The sequence below is a fragment of the Poeciliopsis prolifica genome, unplaced genomic scaffold, assembly GCF_027474105.1.
Source record: "Poeciliopsis prolifica strain line A6 unplaced genomic scaffold, Auburn_PproV2 SCAFFOLD020, whole genome shotgun sequence".
NCBI classification, from domain to species: domain Eukaryota; kingdom Metazoa; phylum Chordata; class Actinopteri; order Cyprinodontiformes; family Poeciliidae; genus Poeciliopsis; species Poeciliopsis prolifica.
In genome coordinates, this window is record NW_026562395.1 from 2,680,396 (window position 1) to 2,701,481 (window position 21,086).

Genomic DNA, 21,086 nt, shown 5'->3' on the forward strand with positions numbered 1-21,086 from the left:
GAAGCCCCCAACCCCAGGCGTGTCAGCACCTCCCCCGACACCACAGTGAGTCAGTATGCCACCAATGCAAACTGAATGAGGTCATAACGGGACGGGGTCATTAGCAAAGCAAACCCGTTGACCCCCTTGGGGGGGAGGAGAAGGGGAAGAAAGCAAAGAAGTGAGAGAAGGTTGCGGAAAATCTTCCAATCATAATAAAACTCACATGTCATAGTTTGAAGGACTCATAGATAGATAGATCCCGGCATCTCCGCCGCTCTGGAGCATTTCATCCATCCATCCGTTTTCTAACACCCTTGTCCCTTGTGGGGTCAGGAAGGGTGCTGGTGCCCATCTCCAGCTAACGTTCCGGGCGAGAGGCGGGGTTCACCCTGGACAGGTCGCCAGTTTGTCGCAGGGCAACACAGAGACAGACAGAATAAACAACCATACACACACACACACACACACACACACACACAGAGGGAGAATTTAGAGAGACCAATTGACCTGTCATGTGTTTGGACTGTGGAGGAAGCCGGAGTACCCGGAGAGAACTCACCCATGCACAGGGAGAACAGCTTTGGTGCTTTTCTTCGACTAGAATTGAAATTCTAAAAACACAGCTTGCTCAATCTTCAAATCATGATGCCACTCCTGCACATCGAGAAGGCATTTTCTCATTTTACAGTGAAGGCGCTGAAAATCTCTCCGTATGTTGAGTGAAGCGATTATGTACAGTTCTCTCCTTTTGTCGTACATTTTAAACTGTAGGATGTCGATCAAAATTCAGGATACGAGTCTCGGTTTGTTGTGTGAGTCTCAACATGCAAAATGCTTGAAGAAGTTATAATACGTAAAGTGAACTTCTATGCTGCATTTCCGTTAGTCTTTTGTACTAAATCTGTCCTGAATTGGTCAGTTGAATTCTGACTTTCTTCAATGCAGGTGAATGTGTGAAAACGTTTTTATAGTTTTGGTTTTTCCATTTGATGTTTCTCACAAAACACACAGTTCAAAGTCAGTCAACAGAATATGTTAAAAGTAAACCAAAGACATTTTCTATTAGGAAATTTGGTTTGGAAATCTGTGAGGTAGAGATTGCTCATTCTGAGCGGGATCAGAAATGAGAGTCTCTTCTAAAAGCAAAGTCAATGCATCAGCACCAAAATCTATAAAAATATATATATATGTTGTAGCATAAAACCTACAAAATAATACAGAATTACATTAAATCAAACACGACATTTTGATGAGTTTCTTTTTATTCCTTTCATAATTCATCAAAAAGAAGAAAGAAAAAAAAGCTGCCACGAGAAATAAACTGCTGCAATTGTTAAGAGTTTCTGTCCAAACCGGTTTGTTTCCAGGTATGAAGTGAAAGTAGGCTGGGAGGAGACGACAAGCGCGCTGAGAAGAAACGGGGGCGCAAATTGGCAAATAGACAAAAACGTGGCCCGTTGCCACGTGACAAACCCGCTTGTTCAGGTTGTCTGCTCGTCATGATCGCGTTTTTGTTTGGTTCCCGACAGCCTGCAGGTCTCTCCTGCTTAACGTCAGTGAAAAAGTGGGACAGATCTGAACCGATGCGGGTCACAACAGGAACAACGACAGAACAACTTTCTGACATCTCCAAAAAAAAAAAATTTTTTTTTAACCCCTAAATCTATGCCCAAATTGAACAGAGACTATTTTCACATTCACTCAGAAGAAGTGACGCTTTTTAGCTCAGGTTGTGGATTTTTGTCGCAAACTTTGACAACATGGCGCAAAGCTATGTTAGCGGAGAAGGCTGTCTGCTGCGAGAGTGTCCTTTGTTGGCCGGCAGCATATTTGTATTTGCGTATCTTCATTGTGACGCGTGTAATCCGCATGCTCTCTAATCCCGGAGCAGGTGGCCAGGCGTTTGCCGGCTGCAGGGGGAGGGAGTGTGGAGAGGACACACACTTCTCCACGTCTCCTGAGCACGCACGGATCTTTACACACACACACACACACACACACACACACACACACACACACACACACACACACACACACACACACAACTGATCCACACGCTCCCACCGACCCACCACTGCAGCATTCAAAGAGTTGTGACGTGAGAGAAGAAACCTGGCGAGGCAGCATTTCCGTTCCACCTTTCTCCGGACACCCACCGTCCCGCTGCGGGTCCGCAGCAGACACGCCCGGCTGTGGGAGCTCACCCACCGCTCTGAACGGGCGGGCTCAGGCCGGGTGGAGCGGGGAGTGAGGCATCTGTCGACAAAACTGTGCTGCCGTCTCCTCTGCTGGGCCGAACGAGGGACTTATCGACCCCCGAGGAGGATTTTCCTCCACTTGTGACGTTCCTTCAAGAAACGTCGAGACGCCCGCAGGCCTCGAGTCGAGAGCGCATTCCAGCAACAAGTGCTTTACATCATAAAACCGCGATACAGTCACCCGCTGAAGGTGTTTTTACCAAATGACGTCATCGAAATCGAGAAGCAAATGCATGTCAAGCATGTCGCTCAATCCTCCACTTGAACAATTATTCTTAAACCTTGATTTGAAGGAGTTCAGTGTTTCGTCTGTTCTGTAGTTTGCGGTGCACAGAAGCTGACTGCTGCTTCCCCATGTCTGGTTCTGGTTCTGGTTCTGATTCCAGAACCAGAAGAGGGCTGATTCAACGACAGCAGATCTTCGGCTGTAAGCCGTTCAGTGATTTGTGAACCAACAATAGTGTTTTAAAGTCTCCTCTCTGGGCTGCAGAGACGAGACATATCATCTAAAAACTATCATCTAAAATTTAGCCAGCTGAAAATAATCTCACTGAAACCCAGAAAAAATACACAGACCTATACCTAAAACTTGAAATATTAACATGGCTGAATATGACAGAGCTTTTGTGTTAACTGTCATATTATTCCTATTGAAATTACATGCAGATTACAGGTAAAGACCAAGTTAATAAGCAGTCATTTGTTCTGGAGGGTACAAGGGGAATTTATTATTTTCTTTTCTCTTTCATTGTGTTATACTGTAAACAGGTAATGACAATTATTTATCTAAAATATTTAACCTGTATGTTATCCTAATAATTAAAGTCATACCCCCAAATTATTTAATAATGATGACATGTGAAAATATTTAGTGGTATTGATACTAGTCCCGTGTTTACTCAATATCGGATCGCACACCCCTAAAATGCACACCCACAGCATCATGCTGCCACTGCTGCACTTCACCATGCAGACAGTTTGTTCAAGGCGACATCCAGTAGCTTCTGCTGTTATTAGTATTTTCGATTTTACCAGACAGATCAATGTTTATATTTGGTCATTCTTCCATATATTTGCAACATCCCAGAGGTTACGTGTGTTTTCCTGAGGGAAACGTTTTATTTCAAAAACAATTTACAAACCTCTTAAGGCTTTTTGAGGACCGATTCATATCCAGCTGGACAATCCAATCAGGAGCTAAATTAGTTCAGTGTTGTTTAATACTTTCCTTCATGAGCAACTCCCCATTCAGGAAAACACAAATGCGATTAAAACAATTTACTGTCACGTCAAAAATAAAATTGGGCAGCGTGATTCAAATCTGACTCATAACCTCTTGTCCTGAGCAGAAGGGCAGTTTAAAATCTGAGCTTAGCTCTGGCTAAGAATAAAAAAATTGCTCAGAACCGCACTACAGTGGAAAACATTGTTTCTCTTCCGAGTGGGAAGTTGGAAAAGCACATTGAAGGCACCATTTCTGCCCTGCAACATTTAGATTAGTCCCTCCTCCTGAACGCCTTCGCCAGCGGCTCTTGGAGCTCTGGGGAGGCCTGGTGTGGAACCGTCCAGCTGAGTCAGCGCTTTAAAGAAAGTCCAGTCTGCTACTCAGACTTGAGCCTGGACAGACCTGCTTAAATGATCCAAACTTTGAAACGCAAAACGTTATCCTCCTAAAATCCCAACAGTTAAAATAAGGAGTGCAATTTGAATAATAGTGTGTGTCTGTGCAGTACATTAATATCTAAGCTTGGAGGTCTTTTAAGGGATGTTTTTTGTCGCTTGCATGCAGGAAGGCAGTTAGAGTTGATTAAAAATAGGACCCTGTAACAGGTCTATAAGTGATAATCTGGGGGCTAATCTGTGCTTAACTGATTACATTAAACAAGTTAATTTTATCATGAAAACTAATTCAAACTGAATTCATACAAGGGCCACTGAACTGATATAATCAGTGACACTGTTGTGAAACGTGCCATTGATATCCTACAGACACATCTGTGTGACTCTAAATAAGATAAAATATTACTTGTTTTATTACCAGTTGCTACTATTTTATTACAGGTATGATAGAGGATAAAACCTTAGTTTATGTTTCACGCAGTCTTTGTTCCCGTTGCCTCATGTATTCACTTCCTTGACGGCTCTCCTCTCAGTTGTCTCTTTGTGTTAAATGCTTTTAGTTCAAACCTAAATGTGACCATTAAACGCCCGTAATCTCTTATTAAGACCTTTCTCTCTTTTTTGCTTCATAAGGAGATTTACAGGGGGGTTTTTTTGTTGTTGTTGTTTTTTTTTTTTTTTCCAATGGTCTGTTTGCAAAAAAGGCAAAATTGCTTTGCTGGCTGAATGTCCACTTTTGGCATAATCCAGGATGCTGCGGGTCTCAAGGGAAATGGATGCTTTGGGGAGGAAAAAAAAAACCTAACATGTTAGAACGGCTTTAAATGTATGCACAGCACTAATACTTTAATGGCAAGTCATTCTTTTACATATGCTGGATTTTATGTCAAATCTCTAATCAGCTTTCTGCTTCGTGTGCTATATATGCAACATATGCGCTCATGTTTACAGAAATGTTGCCAAAATAGCACTATGAGTATTTCTGATTGCTTGCGCCTCTCCTTTAATAAATATTACATTTGATATTTTGTTTTTGTTGAACAAAACTTCAAGAGCAGATCAAAAGCAAAGTTACGAACATCTACAGTCTAGAAAAATTACAATTTTCATCTCACATACGGCCAATTTGGTTTGGACGTTTATAAAATCCTCAGAAGCAGCCTGATTATGTACATTGCTGTGTAAAATTAGAAACCTTCCTCTGTTGTTGCGGCCACTAAAGTATCCTGAACAGAAGGTGAAAACAACAGGGTGTTTCTTGGGGTAGGGGGTAGGGGGGAGTTTTTTCTACAACATTTGCTAACATTTCCTCCTGAAGCCAAGAAGATGTCCTGTGCTGTGTCTGGAATCACGAGGAACGCATCTTTTTACTACCAACAAATAAAAAAGCAAGAAGTCGGAGAAAGTTTTGCTCAAACCTCTAAAGTTTTCCACATTCTGCCATATCAGAACCGCAAACATTGCTGCATTTTATTGGACTGCGCCTCATAATCCTACGTGAAGTATCGTGTAACTGTAGAGAGGAAGAATGGGAACATATAGTTTTTAATTATTATTTTATTTTTTAAATTGTGTCAGTCAAGAGCAACCGATCTCCTTCAGAAAGCATCTAAGTTGTAAGTCTATTCCATGGTGTGTAACTTAATGGTATGAACTTATCTGTTCATTGAAGGCCTCAGATGTTTGCTGGAGCACAAACAGCAGCATCCTGAAGACAGAGGACGATCTGGAGAAGTAGGAAAAAAGAATGTCTCCAGCTTTAAACATCTCATTGTGCTGATCAAATGTAAAATGAAAAGAGTGTGGCACAAATAAACATAAAAAATTAAAAAGCACATAGTCACCCTATCTGCTGCTATTACCTGACAAGTCAGGTAAGACTTCAAACTGGGATTTATCTCTACGCGCCTTTAAATACTTATTGATTTTTTAATTTTTCATTATTTTTTTTATTTTTCTGTTGTAGCCAAACATTGGCTCTGCTCTCCGTCTTCTTAAGCCTCTGCACGGCATCATCTTCTAACGTTTCCGCGACGGCATTTTTGACGTAATCTCGCTCAGCAGGATTACGCGCGTGCGCTCTCTCCGTTTCAGCCGCGGTCAGCGAGGCCGCGGAGGCGCCCGGTCCGATGAAAGCACACAAACAAACACTGATGTTCCACTTGTTTAAACGAGATTCCACCACCGCGGCTCCTGCTTGCAGATGAATTATGTTTGCGCCGCCGCGCTTATATGCGACCGGCATCCGCTCCATGCGCGCACACAACGATGCTCCTCGGTTGTGATTCTCACCGACGGGTCGTTGAGCAGAAAAGTTCTTATGTTTAATTATTTATTTTTTAAAAAGTCCATTCTGTTCATCCCGATGCGATGCAGTGAGCATCTGCATCAACAGAGCACCTGCCGGTCAGGACTGCGGAGGATGGAAATGGCGCAGTTTGGGTTTGTCTGTCTGGACTCCAGACTGATCGTGTTGTCCGGACTATTTCTCTGCCATGGCAGCAAGCAGGCGAGTTTTGAGATATTTCCGAGGTGATTAACAGCAACCGGTGTGGAAAACTTTGTGGTCAAACAGCCTCAGCCCGATCCCAGCTGGGAGGAAATCCCGGAAATCCCCCGATCCGGCTGAAGTGACGCCGCTTGGGGAAAGCCTCGCCTGGGGGGCCACAAGACAAACAAAAAAAAATCTCTGACTCCCTATTTTTTTTCTTTCTTTATTATTATTTAACATCCTTAAATAAGATGAGAGGATTAATAAACTGTCTGGCCCATATGTCCTCTTTAGGGCCTCTTGTGCTTAATTAAAGGAAACCCGGGAGGGCCTCGCGCTCCAGATGCTGCAGGAAATCTGACTTACTGAAAACCCGAGTGAAATATAATCACCAAGTCATCTTTTAGGTGGTGGAGCCATTTCTTACAATATGATCTTGATATTTTCACATTCCTTTTTCTACTCTTATTTTTTATTATTTTATGACTTACTATCATTATGTTGTTTTGTCTGTCATTCATCATTGAAGATGTGTTGAGCTGTCGTCATTGTCTCAATTCATTTCAAAGGCTGTTGGGGCGCCGCGGTTTAATTGGGTCAATTGTTGCTAATTGTCGGTCCGAGGGACGTCAAAAAGTCACGGCTCAGATCCGAGACTCGGTCACGGTTTCCCGTTCAGGCCTGATGAAAGCAACGTGACGTCTTGCTTGAATCCACCGGTTGTAGCCGCTTGGGCCAAATGCGTCCTGACTACTGCAACATGTACTTTCCGTCTGAGTTAGATATCAATATAGCCTTTATATAAGTATATAGCTTTTCGATGTGTTCTGTGTGCTTTTGATTTTGCGCTCAAGCTGCGCCAAAAGCATGGCCAGCGTGTTTGTCATTTTTCTCGCATTAAAGTCAGATTGACCTCCTGCGTGAGCGAGTCACGCTTTCTTCCCCCACTCAGTGCGTGCTGTCACAAAAAAGTTCAGGTTTCGAGAACTCCTCAAAATAAACTAAATGACAAGGATTCAATGTGCGCCAAGAGGATTTGCGTGAAAGCAAGAACCACTTTGCTGACATTTTGTGCTGCAATAAACGAAGCGAAACATCGCATCTGAATCAAAAGGTCTTTATTGTTTCATAGTGGGTTTTTTTTTGTCGCTCTTTACAGTTTTGAGCGGACCTTCAGATGCAACATTTACACTGTTGTTGTTCCTGATTTATCATGAAAACCAATAAAATCCTTCTTTTAGTTATCACCGGTAACATGGGGGGGGGGGGAGGTGAAATTCACAGCTTGCTTTTCCTGCGCATTTTTACGCAAGGCAGAATTGCATACAGGTTATAGAAAGGAAGAAAAAAAATCACAAGTCGGGTAAAAAGAAATTTTACAAGGGGAGAAATGAAAATTTAAAAACACATGAAAGACATTTCGGCTCACGCGCGAACGGACTGATTGTCAAATACTCGTATATTTTATGTTTTTCTTCTTCTTCCATAAATTAAGTAGTGCATCCAAGTTCGCGTCAGAGCTGCTTTCACACTCTCTCTCGCTCACGCACGCACGCACGCACACGCTCTTTACAACACAGACACTCATGCACATCGCTTTGATCAAAGGGGCGCCCATTCAGCGTGCCAACAAGAAGAAAGAGAAAAAGGAGAGTCTTTAAGGAGCTTAGCTGGAAAAAGACCTGACCAATCCTTCAAAACTCCTCCAAGCTCGTCTCTCTTGATCCTTTTATTTTTCCCTTCTTCTTTTCTGGTCAGCAGATTTGTTCCGTGCCCCTGATCAAAGTGGAGTCTCGATGGTCAATAAGTTAGTCCAACAAGTGTGAGACAGTCCCGCGCTGCTCGACCCGAGGTAGAAGTTAGGGCCTGGATTCTTGTGGAGGGAAGGAAGAAAAAATAAAAGAGAGAGAAACTTTACTTTTGCATGAATGCAGAGCCGGGTCGAGGCAAGAGCCAGACGCTGCTGCTTAGGACCCCCAGCATGCCACCACCCAGAACACAGATCCAAAGATGTCTGTTAATCGAGAATGAATCGACTTTTAAATTTGGCCAGTGATTTCTCCACAGTTTATTTGTTGGTATCCCTTTATTTAAATACATATTGTGAAATATTATATCATAATTGTGCTTGTTATGTTAGAAAACTGTGTAAGTGGGAATAATAATTTTAAAAAAAGCCCAATAAGTTAATGTAGGTGGTGGTGGTGTGGTTGCTGGTGGTGCCACCCAAATCAATTTCCGCTCAGGACCGCATTCAGTCTTCCACCGGCTCTGCATGGGTTTATAAAAGTTCCCAATTTCTTCCATTTCTCTTCCCTCACAACACTTGAAACTTCCAAGCTGCTTGGTCTTTATAATCCAGACAGTCCGAATTGAAATTTAGCTTCCACGATGAGGCAGTTTGGTCCTTATAGTCCAGACAGTCCGCAGCACCGGTGAATCCGAGCCCCGTCCCTCCGTACGCCGACGAGGAGAGAGAGGACGCCGGACTCAGGTGGCTGGACACCCCGCTGCCGCTCATGGGGCTCATGGTGGAGCCCGCGGCGGACAGCTGGTGGTGCATGGGCGACAGATAGGAGCCGCAGTCCATCCCGGTGAAGTAGGACGAGGAACCCGTGTAGCCCTGATTGTAGCCCGTCGCCTGGGTGTAGGTCATTGGGTAAGACCGCTGCATGCAGGAGGAAGAGGAGGACGTGGAGGAGAGCGGGTCGGAGAGCGGGGAGATGGAGGCCGGGCTCCAGATGGAGACAGGCGCCGCGCTGCTGCTGTTGCTGCTGCTGTTGCTGCTGCTGCTGCTGCTGCTCACAGCCGGCATGGAGGTGCTGGAGGGCGGCGTGAACTGGCCGCTGGCTCCGCTCTCAGAGCTGGCCTCTCTCACCGGGGAGCCTTTCTTTTTCACCGGCCTGCTGACAGACTTGTTCTGCACGCCCGTCTGGGTCTGCTGGGCCTGCTGGCGATGCTTGGCTCGTCTGTTTTTAAACCAGACCTAAAAAAGAAAACATATTTAAATCAGAATAGATCACAAACTACGAAGTTATTACTACAGAAAATATAGTTTACATAATTTAGCCTGCAAAAAGTGGCATTTTAAAATATTCGGATGGTCGCTTACATTTACGATAAAAGACTAAAACACGACTCGGTGGTGTTCAAGAAAAATCAGACAATACAACGCGAAAAACGAATTTAATTGCATGTCAAATATTCTGTGCATTTTTTTAAATTACAGAGTCGTGTAATTAATTGTCGGACTCACTTGCACTCTGGATTCAGGGAGGTTGATCTTTAAAGCCACCTCTTCCCTCATGAAGATGTCGGGGTAGCGGGTCTTGGCGAACAGGTTCTCCAGCACGTCCAGCTGGGCCCGGGTGAAGGTGGTCCGCTCCCTCCTCTGCTTGCGAGGGGTCGCTAATAACGACACGTTGCAATTTAAAACTGGAGGAACACCATCGAAACTCCTTTAGATCGGAGTAGCAAATTGAAGGAAATAGACATTTAAAAGTGGCTACTTGTAAAGAAATCACTCCGTTACCTTGGTATCCCACTGAAGGATGCAGTAAGTCCACTCCTGAGGTCGATAAGCTCAGTCCGTTCACCGTGTACGGCGGTTGTTTCAAATAGGACATCATGTTTGCCTCCGGCGCCCCGATCGCAAAAAAGTAGAAAATGGCGCAAATAATAATAATATTAAGAATAGCGTTTCCCCCTCCCAACTGGCGTCTCCGAATTCCGAAATGCTCCTAAATGAATCTGAAGGAAAACATGAAAAATATTAACAGTGGTCTATGTCCGCCAGGTTTTAAGCGCAGCCTTTACGCACGCACACACACACACACAAAAAAATGGGCGTCCTCAAACTCGCGCGGCTCTTAAAGCAGAAAGGAGACCCCCAGCTGTCCCCACTGGACTGAAGATGCTCTGTCTGGCTGACAGGCGTTTACGCCATCAACCCCTCCGCCCCTCCCTCTAACAGCTTCAATAACCCCGCCTAAAAAATAAAAAAAAAAAACATCGTTGTTAAAATGCGCACTCTCGTTGGGCCCCAACTGTGCACTCAATTAGCATATACACCCACAGGTTGGGGACGAAGCAGCTGATTTGCAGAAACAAAGCGCAGTGTTGACCGATAAGTAATGCTGATAACAAAAGACTTTCAGGGAACAAACAATGGGGCTGAGCGCGCATTTAATCACAGCTCTGCATCTATCGGGATGGTTTTGTTTGGTTGTTGCCTTGAAAACAGTGCTTCACGATTTGAAACTGGAAACTTTTAGGGAAAACTTTTATGAAACATAAATATCTGCTCTCCCACCTCCTCCTCCTCTGCCTAATGAATTGCTCCCGGTAATTAGATTTAAGAGGTGACACTCTGGAGAAGTGTTGATTAGAGAGGAGCGGTTCATAAACAAACGAACCACCACTATTTATCATGGAAACTACATCTAAATGATTTCACAACACCCATTGAAGATCTAGACAGAACAAATAAAACATAACTCGACAAACAAAACAAATGAAAAAGACCACTTTGGTTTTTTGTCTGATTAAGAGGATTTTTATTTCTTTTTCCTTTCTTGGATTCAAAGCTGAATCTTTGTGTTAATGAGTATAAATGAATCAGTCCAAAACGGATTTTGAAGGACTTTAGAGCCTTTAATAGCGCAGGATGTTCAAACTGTAACATTTCACAGTTGAGTACACTGTTAAAAACAAACTGTTTGCAACATTGATATAAATCTGTGTTTCGACTTATGCTAATTTAACCGCTAACGAAGGTGGAGACAAAGTAGATCATTGCGACAAAAATTGTTAACTTTTCTAACTAGTAATCAACATTTCCTATATGGCCATAAAAATGCAAACAAGCTATTAGAATTTAACCGATGGAACTGTTGAAGCAATTTGCATACAATTTATTTTTGGACATTTTAATGATTTCTTTCTGAATAGAAAGTTTAACAGGAAAAATAAAAACCTTCACCTAATCATAAAGATAGTTCTGCTAATTAATAACCCATGTTAAAAAATAAGCAAAAAGTTTGTGACAGTTTGTGATAGAAAGAAATTAAACAAAGAGTTAAATAATGTAAATAAACACACAAAATAAAACAACAAACAGCTTTAAGAAGCCCACCTAGCAAGCTCGAACGAACATTAGCATTGTGGCTATTAGCTAAAGTAGCATCATAGTTTTACTAAGCTAAGTCTTACGGGTCAAATAGCTAATGTTTAGCACTATAGGGCTTGTGTGTTATGCTTAATTAAAATACAGATAATGTAGTTACATTCTTGTTTTATAAATATATATTTATATATATAGTGCATCAATAAAATATCAGTAAAAACATGTTCTTGTTCCTTTAGCATCCTCTCACAGGGACCTGCCTTAAAATGTGTGCTTCTCTATTAATGCTATTATTAGCATTAGCCGGACTCTTCCGAAGCCAATAACGGTCGCTGTTGCTCACCCTAAACTCAATCTGTCACTTTTCCCCTCCTCAGTAATAAACACCCCTCCCGTCCCACTACAGGCTAATAATAATTATTATTGGCTCAAATCTTTCTTTCTTTTCTTTTCTTTTTTTTTAACCCCCCCTCCTTCTTTCTGAGAGAAATTAACGCCATAATCCGGACGGCACGCGCTGGCCTGATTGCAGGACGCCATGCAGCCGCGGCTCCGCGTTCAGGCCTCCGCGATTTTCTGCGTCATCAAAATCAAACAATGAGTGGCGTTGTGTTTGTAAGGGCAGCTGACTGGCAGACGAGCCGCACACACCCCGAACCCCCTCTCTCTCTCTAAAAAAAAAATGAAAAAAAAAAAAAAAAAAAAAGAAAAAATACAGAAACCAGAGGAGTGGTCTCTGTTATTATTATTATTATTTATTTATTTTTTTTAACTGGAATCAAAGGTATATTTTAAAGAGAGAAAAAGTGCCCCAAGTATTGACAATAATCAAAAACAAAGCTCGTTCTATTTTCAATTTTCTAAAAATAAATAAGAATAACTGCTTTAGAAAAATGTAAAAATTCTCAAATTATTGTACATTTTGTCTATATTCAAATTTCACATAAAATGTATATTTGTAAAAAAATTTTTTTTTTTAAAATTGCACCTTTATTTAGAAATGTATAATTGAATTTCTTTTAGTGATTTTATCTTTTTTTTTTTTAGTTGACAATCAATTGCCTAAATGCAGCATAAGGAATTGGCTAAGAATTGAATAGGCAGCAATTTAGTGGCCTGCTTTCCTCTCATCCTGACTAAATCCTTGTGAAGTTGTGAATCCTGTGAATCCTGCGTTGTCCCGTAATTCATTGCCTGAATGCTCCTTTGGTTGGAAAAGGGGAGAAAAGCCCTCCAGCCCCCAAACCTCCCCTCAAACACGCCTCCTCAATTATCTCCCTGTAAGCTGCCTGGTCTGACTGTAAATTAAAGGAAAATCCTAGAAAGGAAAAAAAAAAATCCAAAAAAAAAAAAAAAGAATTCTACTTACTTCAGTCTTCTATTTATATAAAGCGATCCTTTGGTTGGGCTTATAGACCCATCAAGCGGCTTTGATTTGTTTCCTTCTGGATAACCCCGTTGGATGCGGATTAAACTGAGAGATGCTCAGTATTTATTGGGAGAGAGGGAGAGAAAGTGTATGAGGGTGTTTGAGAGGGAGGAGAGGAATTTTAGCAACCAATGGAAATGAGAGGGAAATTTGATTTGCAGAGGATGGAAACATGTGGCTGCAACACAAGCAAAGCAACGAGAAATTGGATAACAGCGACTGTTAGGAAGAAAATCTATAAATCTTTCATCTCCTTTGACCAAAATCCATCTTATCAAATAGAGATCGTCTGCTAACTACCACAACTTGAAAAGCGCTTAACTCCAATCATTACACGTAATGTGACGGAAGTTGATTTTTTGTGTGAAATGAGAACAAGACAAAGTTGACAGGAATAATATATGGACTAAAAAGTGATAGACTGACTCACATAGAAATACAAATTTTAAAACGTGTTGGTCTTATTATAGAGCCAAGAGGAACACCTTTTTACATGAAGGTCATAAAAAGAAAGGTTACTGAGTTTAGCAATTTTTAAAGGTCAGCAAGTGACTGATCCAAAAGAGCGGAGACCGCCACCAGTGGAATGTTTTAAACCGGTTGTATTCCTACAGAAGTGAGGTTTAAAAAATCAATAAAGTAAACTTATAAACAAAAACAAAAAAAAAAAAACACAAAGGTTAGATTAAAACTTCGTCAAAAATCTAATTAATTGCTACAATAAAAAGCAAAACTATCCAAAGTAGCTAGAGGTGGACATTTGATTTCTTTCAATTTTGGTTAAAAAAAAAACAAAAACCTATGTCAGCTGGTTGAAAACATAATGTCTACACGAGATAATAAAGTTAATGTAACATTGCCCCTTCACATGGACTCACTGTGTTTTGCATCTCAGGATTAAATAAACGCATGCACCGGATTATCAGAAGCTAATTCCACAGATCTTCACCGCTCTGGTTTAATCCAGGCTCAATCTCATTTAGGTTGTTTGTCTTTTGTGTGATTCCAGTCGGCCAAAGCTTCAGCCTCGGCGGCGGCTTCAACCGATGCTCTCCAACAAGCAGCAGGTTAGGGAACTAATTAGGAGTCTGCATGCCAGATGAACAGACTGTGAGGCTGTTGGCCTTTTAGTCGAGATGAAAATCAATGAGACCTTTGTGAGCAGACTCTCCTCACAAGCTAGTCCTCAAAGTCTATTAACTCATATATTTATTTGAAAAAAAAAAACCAAAACAAAACACTTAACTCAAATATTTGCTTCAGCAAAGAAAGTTTCTCAACCACAAATCTTCTAGTTCTTCATGTCTCGCTAAGTTGATGCATCAATTCATAATAAACGCTTCATAATATATTAGCTTGTGACGAGACATGGTGGAAGAACCTGTAACGTTTCGACCTCCAGGGTTTGATTTCCAACATGTCTTCCCCCTTTTTTTCACTGCTCATTTCCTGTCCAATTGATGCAAGTAAATGCTGCCTGTGCTACAAATAAAAACATTACCTCCTCTAAACTCTGGGAATGAAAATAGCTCATGTTGACTTAACCAGTATCTTCAGTTAAATTTCATTCCAAATATTTAGAGGGCAAATAATAAAGTGGCTAATATTGGAATCTGTTTGATTAAACACATCACAATTTTGATGGCTAGTATTAATTTACTTTTATAGAGTCTTTTTCTTTTCTTTTCGTTTTTTTAGCATAGTGATGCTAATATTCCTCCTGATTGCAGTTTTACTGTAGCCTCCAAGTGGAGTTTTCCCGTTCTCCCCGAACGATCAGAAAACAAACAGCCCGGCCAGGCTTAAAAATCTGCTCCTCTTGTCGTCCCCCCAGCTATGTTCTTGGCTCACACTGAGCGCTTTCATCTTCACCCTCTGATATATAATTCATCGGAAAATATCTAATAGCCCAGGGGAGCATTTCAGCTAAACGGGGCCGTGCTTGTTAAAAGGTGAAGACGCTTGTTAATGTCTGTGGCAATGTGCCCTCCCCCTGTCTCCCGGCGAATCGACGGAGTCACGCTTCTCCTGCTGTCAGGGAGACGAAGCGAAGGCTGAGGATCGTGGGACTGACTCTGCCGCTGCAGAACGGGCCTGGCTGCTGAGGGAGGCGCTTTCCGCTAGTCTGTTCATCCGGGACGCGAAGTGCTCAACTTGATCATTTCGTCAAATTTAGCCAAAATAAACAGAAAAGTCAAGATCAAGGGAAACAGCTCGTGTAAAGTGTTGCTTTACGAGTTCGGTTTTTCCTTCTTTCACTTCATCTTGGCTCTCTGTGTCAAGGTCAAATTAATGGCTTGGTCTGCCTTACCGGGTCCATCTGTTCCACGCTGACACTCTCAGAACTGTAACGGACAAAAGGTTTCTCTTTAGCCATATGCACCTAACATTGATAGATTTATTGACATGAAGCATGCTGGAAGAAGCCATAGCTGCTGTTTTGCGGTTGGTCACAAGGATCCAATCAGAGGAGGCTGACCTGTTGTGTATCTGGATTAGCTATTGTTGCTCTGGAGAGCAGGCGCTTCAGGGGAAAGACTCAGACATTAAGATATTTGTACATTTTATCAAAAACTGTGGCTCGGGATATTTCTATTGACTGCATACAATTCCAACACGTATGAATCCCAACAGACTCACAGGACTTATGCAACCACTGTTAATTATTGTGTGTCTTGAATGGTTTGTAGTTTGGCAGAGATGGCTCGGTGTACCTCAGGGAGTAGTCCTCAGCACCCTTCGATTCCCCATTTCTTCTTCTTCAGACTAAAAGGTAAACCTAAGTTATTCATGGAGAGAGAACATTCTAATCTTTGAGAAGTCGACTAGAGTTAGTTCAGAGCTAAATTGGTGGTAAGGTAGTTCAGATGACGTGCTGTGAATTTCTAAGAACGGTGCTCAACTGGCAGCATTTCCTCTTCATCTCATTTATTAGCCAATCAAGATGATTTGGTCCAGCCACATTGTGATCTGATTTGCAGACCAACAGAGGTGGCATTTGGATTAACATTGAGGCATTGCTATTATGCTCTGAGCCTGATGCTTTCAAACAAAGGTTGATCGAGAGCAGGAAAAGTCAGCTAATCAAGAATGTGGCATTGTGATGATGTCACACATCAGTTGTGATTTTAGTTCCAACTTGGACTAAAATCCCACTGCAGAAATTCTAATCAGTTCTAATTCAATTATAAATAGAGCCTTGAAATCCCAGTTTGATTACTCAGTGACTTCAGATGCTTCTTTCGTCCAATCATGTATAGTAGTCACGTTTTTAAACAAAACATAAGACTTTATCTTGTTATTTATAAAGAAAAGTGCTTCATTAAATGGCTTGGTGGAGGATTACCTCCAGTAACTCTTTATTTTCTGCTTCATGCACTCTCTACTGCTGTCTTATATCTTATTCATGCCCTTCATTGAGATACATCCACCACTTGTGGTTTGCCCATGGGAGGGTTTAGTGTCTTGTGGCTGCTGGTACCTCGTTAACCTCCCACAGCCCTGTAGCTAGTGTTAGCCAAGCCGAAAAGCCTCATACCTGGATACTGGTCAGCAGGGACGCACCCCAGGAGCCCAGGACCCCCCACCGGCCAGGGGGAGGGAAGCAGGCGGGACAGAGGAGGGCCAAACAAAAACACAACCTGGCATCCCCACAGCAAACAGCCCACCTACTGTCAGCCAGCATCTGGGGCCCAGCACACAGCTCCTCTATTCAAATTCTGCCGATGGCAAACACACAAGTTTAGCTGTAAAACCCCAAATTGTTCTATACAAACCATCACCACATGTAAAAATGTATTGTTTAAGTTCAACATAACAGAGATTATCACAAAAAAAAACCTACAGATGTAGCTTTTTGGGGCCCACCTAAACGCCTTGAATGCGTATACTTCCAAGGGAGTAGGTGGCATGTGGAGAGTAAAGTTCGGAAACTCCACAATAGAAAGAGATTGTGGGGAGAGAGAGAGGAAGAGAGAGAGACAGAAATAAGGGGGAGGAGAGTAAAGTTAATCCCGTCTGAATTGCTAGGCCCGGCTGCAGCACTGCCACTTAAAACAGTTTTTCTTTTCTTTCTTTTCTCGGCAAATTTGCTCTCCCTTCTCCCTCTCTCTTTGCTTCCTCCCGTGCCTCTCGCTATTTCTCTGCCTTCTTATCCTTTTTAATTAGAGGGGCTATTCTGCTGCACAGAGGCCCTTAATCCCCAACTCACCAACATTATAAAACGCCAGCCTTTGAACAGCCGACCCACACCCGTCTAGCCCCGCTTGCCCGCTGCCACTGCCAACACCAGGTCCGCCAATCATTGCAAAAATCAGCTCATGTTGAAAAAACGCGACTTTCCGACATCTTGGACAAAGCATTTGAAGAACTACTTAAGAATAACTTGGCCGTTCCTATAGCCACCACCATTATTAGAAATCTGGTTTGAAATAGCGACAAACCATTGACTGAGTGGGAGGTTATTGACTCAGTCAACGATACAGAGATAACAAGCTACTATCTACAGTGAATGACGCTAAAGGCTACCAACATTGTTCTTACGTCAGATATACGAAGGAATGGCTGACAGTAAAGCACATTCATAAGTTGTAATGTCCTAGTTAGAGTCCAGATCTAAATCAAGTAGAGGATCTGTGACCAGATTTGAAATTTTATGTTCACAAATGCCTACCATCCGATCCCGATGAGTTTGTGCTATTTTGTAGCAAAGAATGGGGAAGCTTGCTCATCTCTACGTGCAAATATGGTAAAGACATCCATCTATAATTTCCCCTCTTCTTCTCAATTCTAAGAAATTCTGTTGATGTGTCATTTAGCAAATCAGTAAACCAGGCTGATGTTAAAGAAAGGATCTGAGAGCTTCTCCCTGAGGAACACCATATCTCTGTCAAGCCATTTTAGAGATGCGGTCAAAGGTAGAGGCTTTATTTGAGAAGTCTGAGCTTCTTGTGGTTGAATTGCACGGAGTCTATTGGAAGAGTCCTGTTGCTTTGTGAGACGGCAAGAAACAGCTTTTATATACAAATGACCGGTTCATCCGTCAGAGTGAAAGAGATCCGAACTTATCACAGATAACAACCTCTACTTGAATAAGAATTAACCAGCCAGTAGTGATGAGTCACTTTGTCAGTGCTGGCAGTCAGATTATTCACAACACGATAAATTTGTTTCTAACAGTGACGACATCTAAAGCAGCTGGGACCGTGTTACCTGTGTCTTCACTTCAAGCGTTTTGCAGGCTTGCCTCGCGAGCGCAATGACAGTCCGCACGGTCACATCCCTGCCCCGTGCCCAAATGATTTTCCATTTGCTGCTGCCGCTTATGCTGCTGCTTTCTATTTTTACAACACCGGTTCAACAGTTCCCCTCTTACAGGCAGAGGGAGATGCAGGCCAGCCAAGCCCAGCGCCTGCATAATCACAGGCCCAATATTTCCATAGCAAGCAATTAGCATCCTGCTTTTATGTGTGAAATGACTGAGGCGAGAAGAGGACTGAGTCGGAGAGAAAGGCACTGTAGAAACACAGAGAGAATAAAAGAGCAATTAAGATGTTGGGTGAGCGGAGGACAGCGGCAGACTGTCTGCTGCCGTGTGATTTGAGGCTTGCAGGCCCAGTAATTAGCCCTTCATTGTGAGATAATGGACTTGGCCGATCTTCCCGGCTCCTTGAGCTGCCTAGCTCGAGTCGACCCGCGAAAGGTCAAAGGCCACAATGTGCAGTTTGCTCCTGCATTGTTGCGCGCCCGGCTGAGCCGCGCGCCGTTTAACGCTAAAGTTCACGCTGGAGAAGCTCGACGTGGTGTGCGAAAGCGTGCGCCGTGTTCAGGTAAGCAAGTTATCTGGAGAAGGAGGCAGCGAAAGCAGCTTTGAGGCGTCGGATCCATCACCCCCCTTGGCCTATCGCTCCTTTCTCCCAGGAATCTTTAAGAGAGCGGTAATCTGTGAACCCTGAATCATCAGCTTTGGGCAAATCTATGTAATACGGCTAATTCGATGAAGCAGTATTTTCCTGGTGAGAGGCAAAATCCTGTTGACTATTCAGGGATTGAATCATCCAACAGTAATGCCATTAGACCAGAGCCGCGGATTCCTCAGAAAATGCTGTTTAATTGCCAGTAACCAGCCATTGTTCGGTGACGGGTAAACACTGGCCGGGGGCGTGGGGGCGGCGGTGGTCGGGTGGTGAGTGTTGAAGCGTGTGAAAAAAGAAAAAAGAAAAGAAAGAAAGATGGCCGCTGTGAGACGGATTTACTCGGGGCTGGAAGAGGCCTGCGCTGCAAAGTGGCAGCAGCACCGGCTTAACCAAAGTCTTCAAGAGTATAAATACAGAGTAACCCTTTGCTTTTAATACAGGATTTGCTCAACAATGCGATTTAGGGGGCTGTCTATTCAAGACAGACATTTATTTTCTGTGGCAAGGTGTTTAAAGATCAAGCCTTGTTGCTCACGTTTATTAGCGCAGGACTATGCAGCTCAGGGATTGTTTGATGTAATCACTGTGCAGTTTATCCATGTTTGTTGTCCCCGACACAAAGTCTCATTCTTGAGAATCTTACAGCACAATGCCACTACCTACACTCAGCCGTTTATCCTCACTCATAAGGATTTCGGCTTTTGAGCAACACAGACTTGATAATATCCGTCAAAATCAACATGAGCCCATTTAAAGACACTGAATTTTTTATTTATTTTTTTTTCTAGTGGGGTTGTGTTTTTTTGTGTGTGTGTGTGTATGTGGGGCGGAGGGGTCTATAGGGGGCATATACTTTTTGCAGCTAATCCAATTCTCACCACCCGGGGACGTTTTATGAGAATGCGAAGGATCTGCGCTGCTTTCAGGCCCGTCCTGTAGGAGGCAGATTGGAAGCGAGAGGTGTAGCGGCCGAGGCTGGGCTCCATTGTGAGCCGGAGCCTGGGAGACGAGCAGCAGTGCCAGAACAGACACTGATTGGGTTTGACACTGCGTCCAGGAGGCGAGAAGAGGCTTATCTTTTGCTCTTTTTTTTTTTTTTAATTCCCCAAAACTAAAAGAACTTCTTTTTTTTTCTTCTTTCTTTTTTTTTTTTTTGGAAGAAGTGCTCCTCCTCTGAATCCCCCTGCCTCTGTTGTGTTTCTCGCCCTCCGTCTTTCACTCCCCTCTTTACATTCCTACAACTACCTCGTTTTCAATTCCCAGATTAAGTCCAGGGCACTTCTGCTTCTTTTGTCTTCCTTCTTCATTGTCCCTCTCACACAGATTTGGACAATAAGTTTGATCCCCGAATGTCGACATCACAAAACTTTTATTTAGTTTTGTCTCTCATTCCCAGCTGAACATTGTATTTTCATCAATGTGAGATATGCTAAAACTAATCCTGCATCCTGGGATAAAGTGCAGTTTCAAACATCCCTGTTCTCAAGGTTTTGTACATTCCACTTTTTGGTCCTCAAATATTAATTGCTCTGATGAAATTCTTCCACCGTATTTCCAAATCCACAGAGTCCTGCTTGTCTTATCATTATTATTCTGTTGAAAAATGCACCGGAGAGCAATTTTCAGTTCTAAGACCTCCTGGTTCATCGTGTCATGCTCTCCAGGACCTTTGGGAGAGAAGCAGGCCCACAGCATCACACAAACTTAGAAGTGGATCCAGTGGGATTTTCTACATCATCGTTCCAAAAAACCTAAATCCCAGACCCATCTGACTACCCAAACAGTAGAGACAAGCGCCGCATGTTTACATTTGTGATGGTAGGACAGAAAATTTTTAAAATTATTATTATTTAATTCACTCTCAAAAGACCAGTTATGGACGGCATGTAGTCGGCTGGTATGAAGTCTTAATGAGTCCACAGTTCCACTTGTTGCTGCTGTTTTACTCTTTATTATCTGTCCATCCATCCCTCTGCAAGGTGTCAATTGCTTTGACTGCAGACGTGGGCAAATGTAGGTGAGTGGAAAACGTAGAAAAGCATTTTTTTATTTTCCTTCTGTTTCAGGATTATATACCTGAGGTTTGGTCTTGTCTTATTAAGCCCGCAGGAAACAATCAAATCTAAATTATTAAATAGAACTTAGCTTTCAAAACACAAGTTAATGTCCACTATTCAGTCATGTTCTTCCACAATGATGTTTGCGAAACAGAAAGGACGAATGCGGAAATGTGAAGACGATCAAGCGAACAGAATCGAGGAGGTCC

The 21,086-nt window shown here is 42.6% G+C and overlaps 2 protein-coding genes across 3 annotated transcripts in view; one reads left to right on the forward strand and one right to left on the reverse strand.

The window, feature by feature from the left end:
* Window positions 1-21,086, forward strand: part of LOC129369055 (E3 ubiquitin-protein ligase pellino homolog 2) — a 45,647-nt gene that overhangs the window by 21,993 nt on the left and 2,568 nt on the right. The gene's annotated exons all lie outside the window — the stretch shown is intronic.
* Window positions 7,453-12,942, reverse strand: LOC129369058 (homeobox protein OTX2-like). Of its 2 annotated transcripts, XM_055044364.1 has the most exons (4): window positions 12,846-12,942; window positions 9,884-10,101; window positions 9,608-9,759; window positions 7,453-9,337 (listed from the first exon to the last, which is right to left on the reverse strand). In XM_055044364.1, the coding sequence occupies exons 2-4, from the start codon at window positions 9,978-9,980 to the stop codon at window positions 8,669-8,671; spliced, it is 918 nt and encodes a 305-aa protein (XP_054900339.1). In that variant the 5' UTR covers window positions 9,981-10,101; window positions 12,846-12,942; the 3' UTR covers window positions 7,453-8,668. The 2 variants fall into 2 exon arrangements, with proteins under 2 accessions (XP_054900339.1, XP_054900338.1); XM_055044363.1 differs by lacking the exon at window positions 12,846-12,942 and having other exon boundaries at window positions 9,884-12,138.

What these genes read in the sequence shown, in the direction of transcription:
- LOC129369058 (XM_055044364.1), bottom strand. Translation starts at nt 9,980, where the DNA reads ATGATGTCCTATTTGAAACAACCGCCGTACACGGTGAACGGACTGAGC. An exon ending in TCCTTCAGTGGGATACCAAG is followed by an intron (nt 9,760 to 9,883) that starts GTAACGGAGTGA and finishes TGTCGTTATTAG; the next exon opens with CGACCCCTCGCAAGCAGAGG. An exon ending in TCCCTGAATCCAGAGTGCAA is followed by an intron (nt 9,338 to 9,607) that starts GTGAGTCCGACA and finishes TTTCTTTTTTAG; the next exon opens with GTCTGGTTTAAAAACAGACG.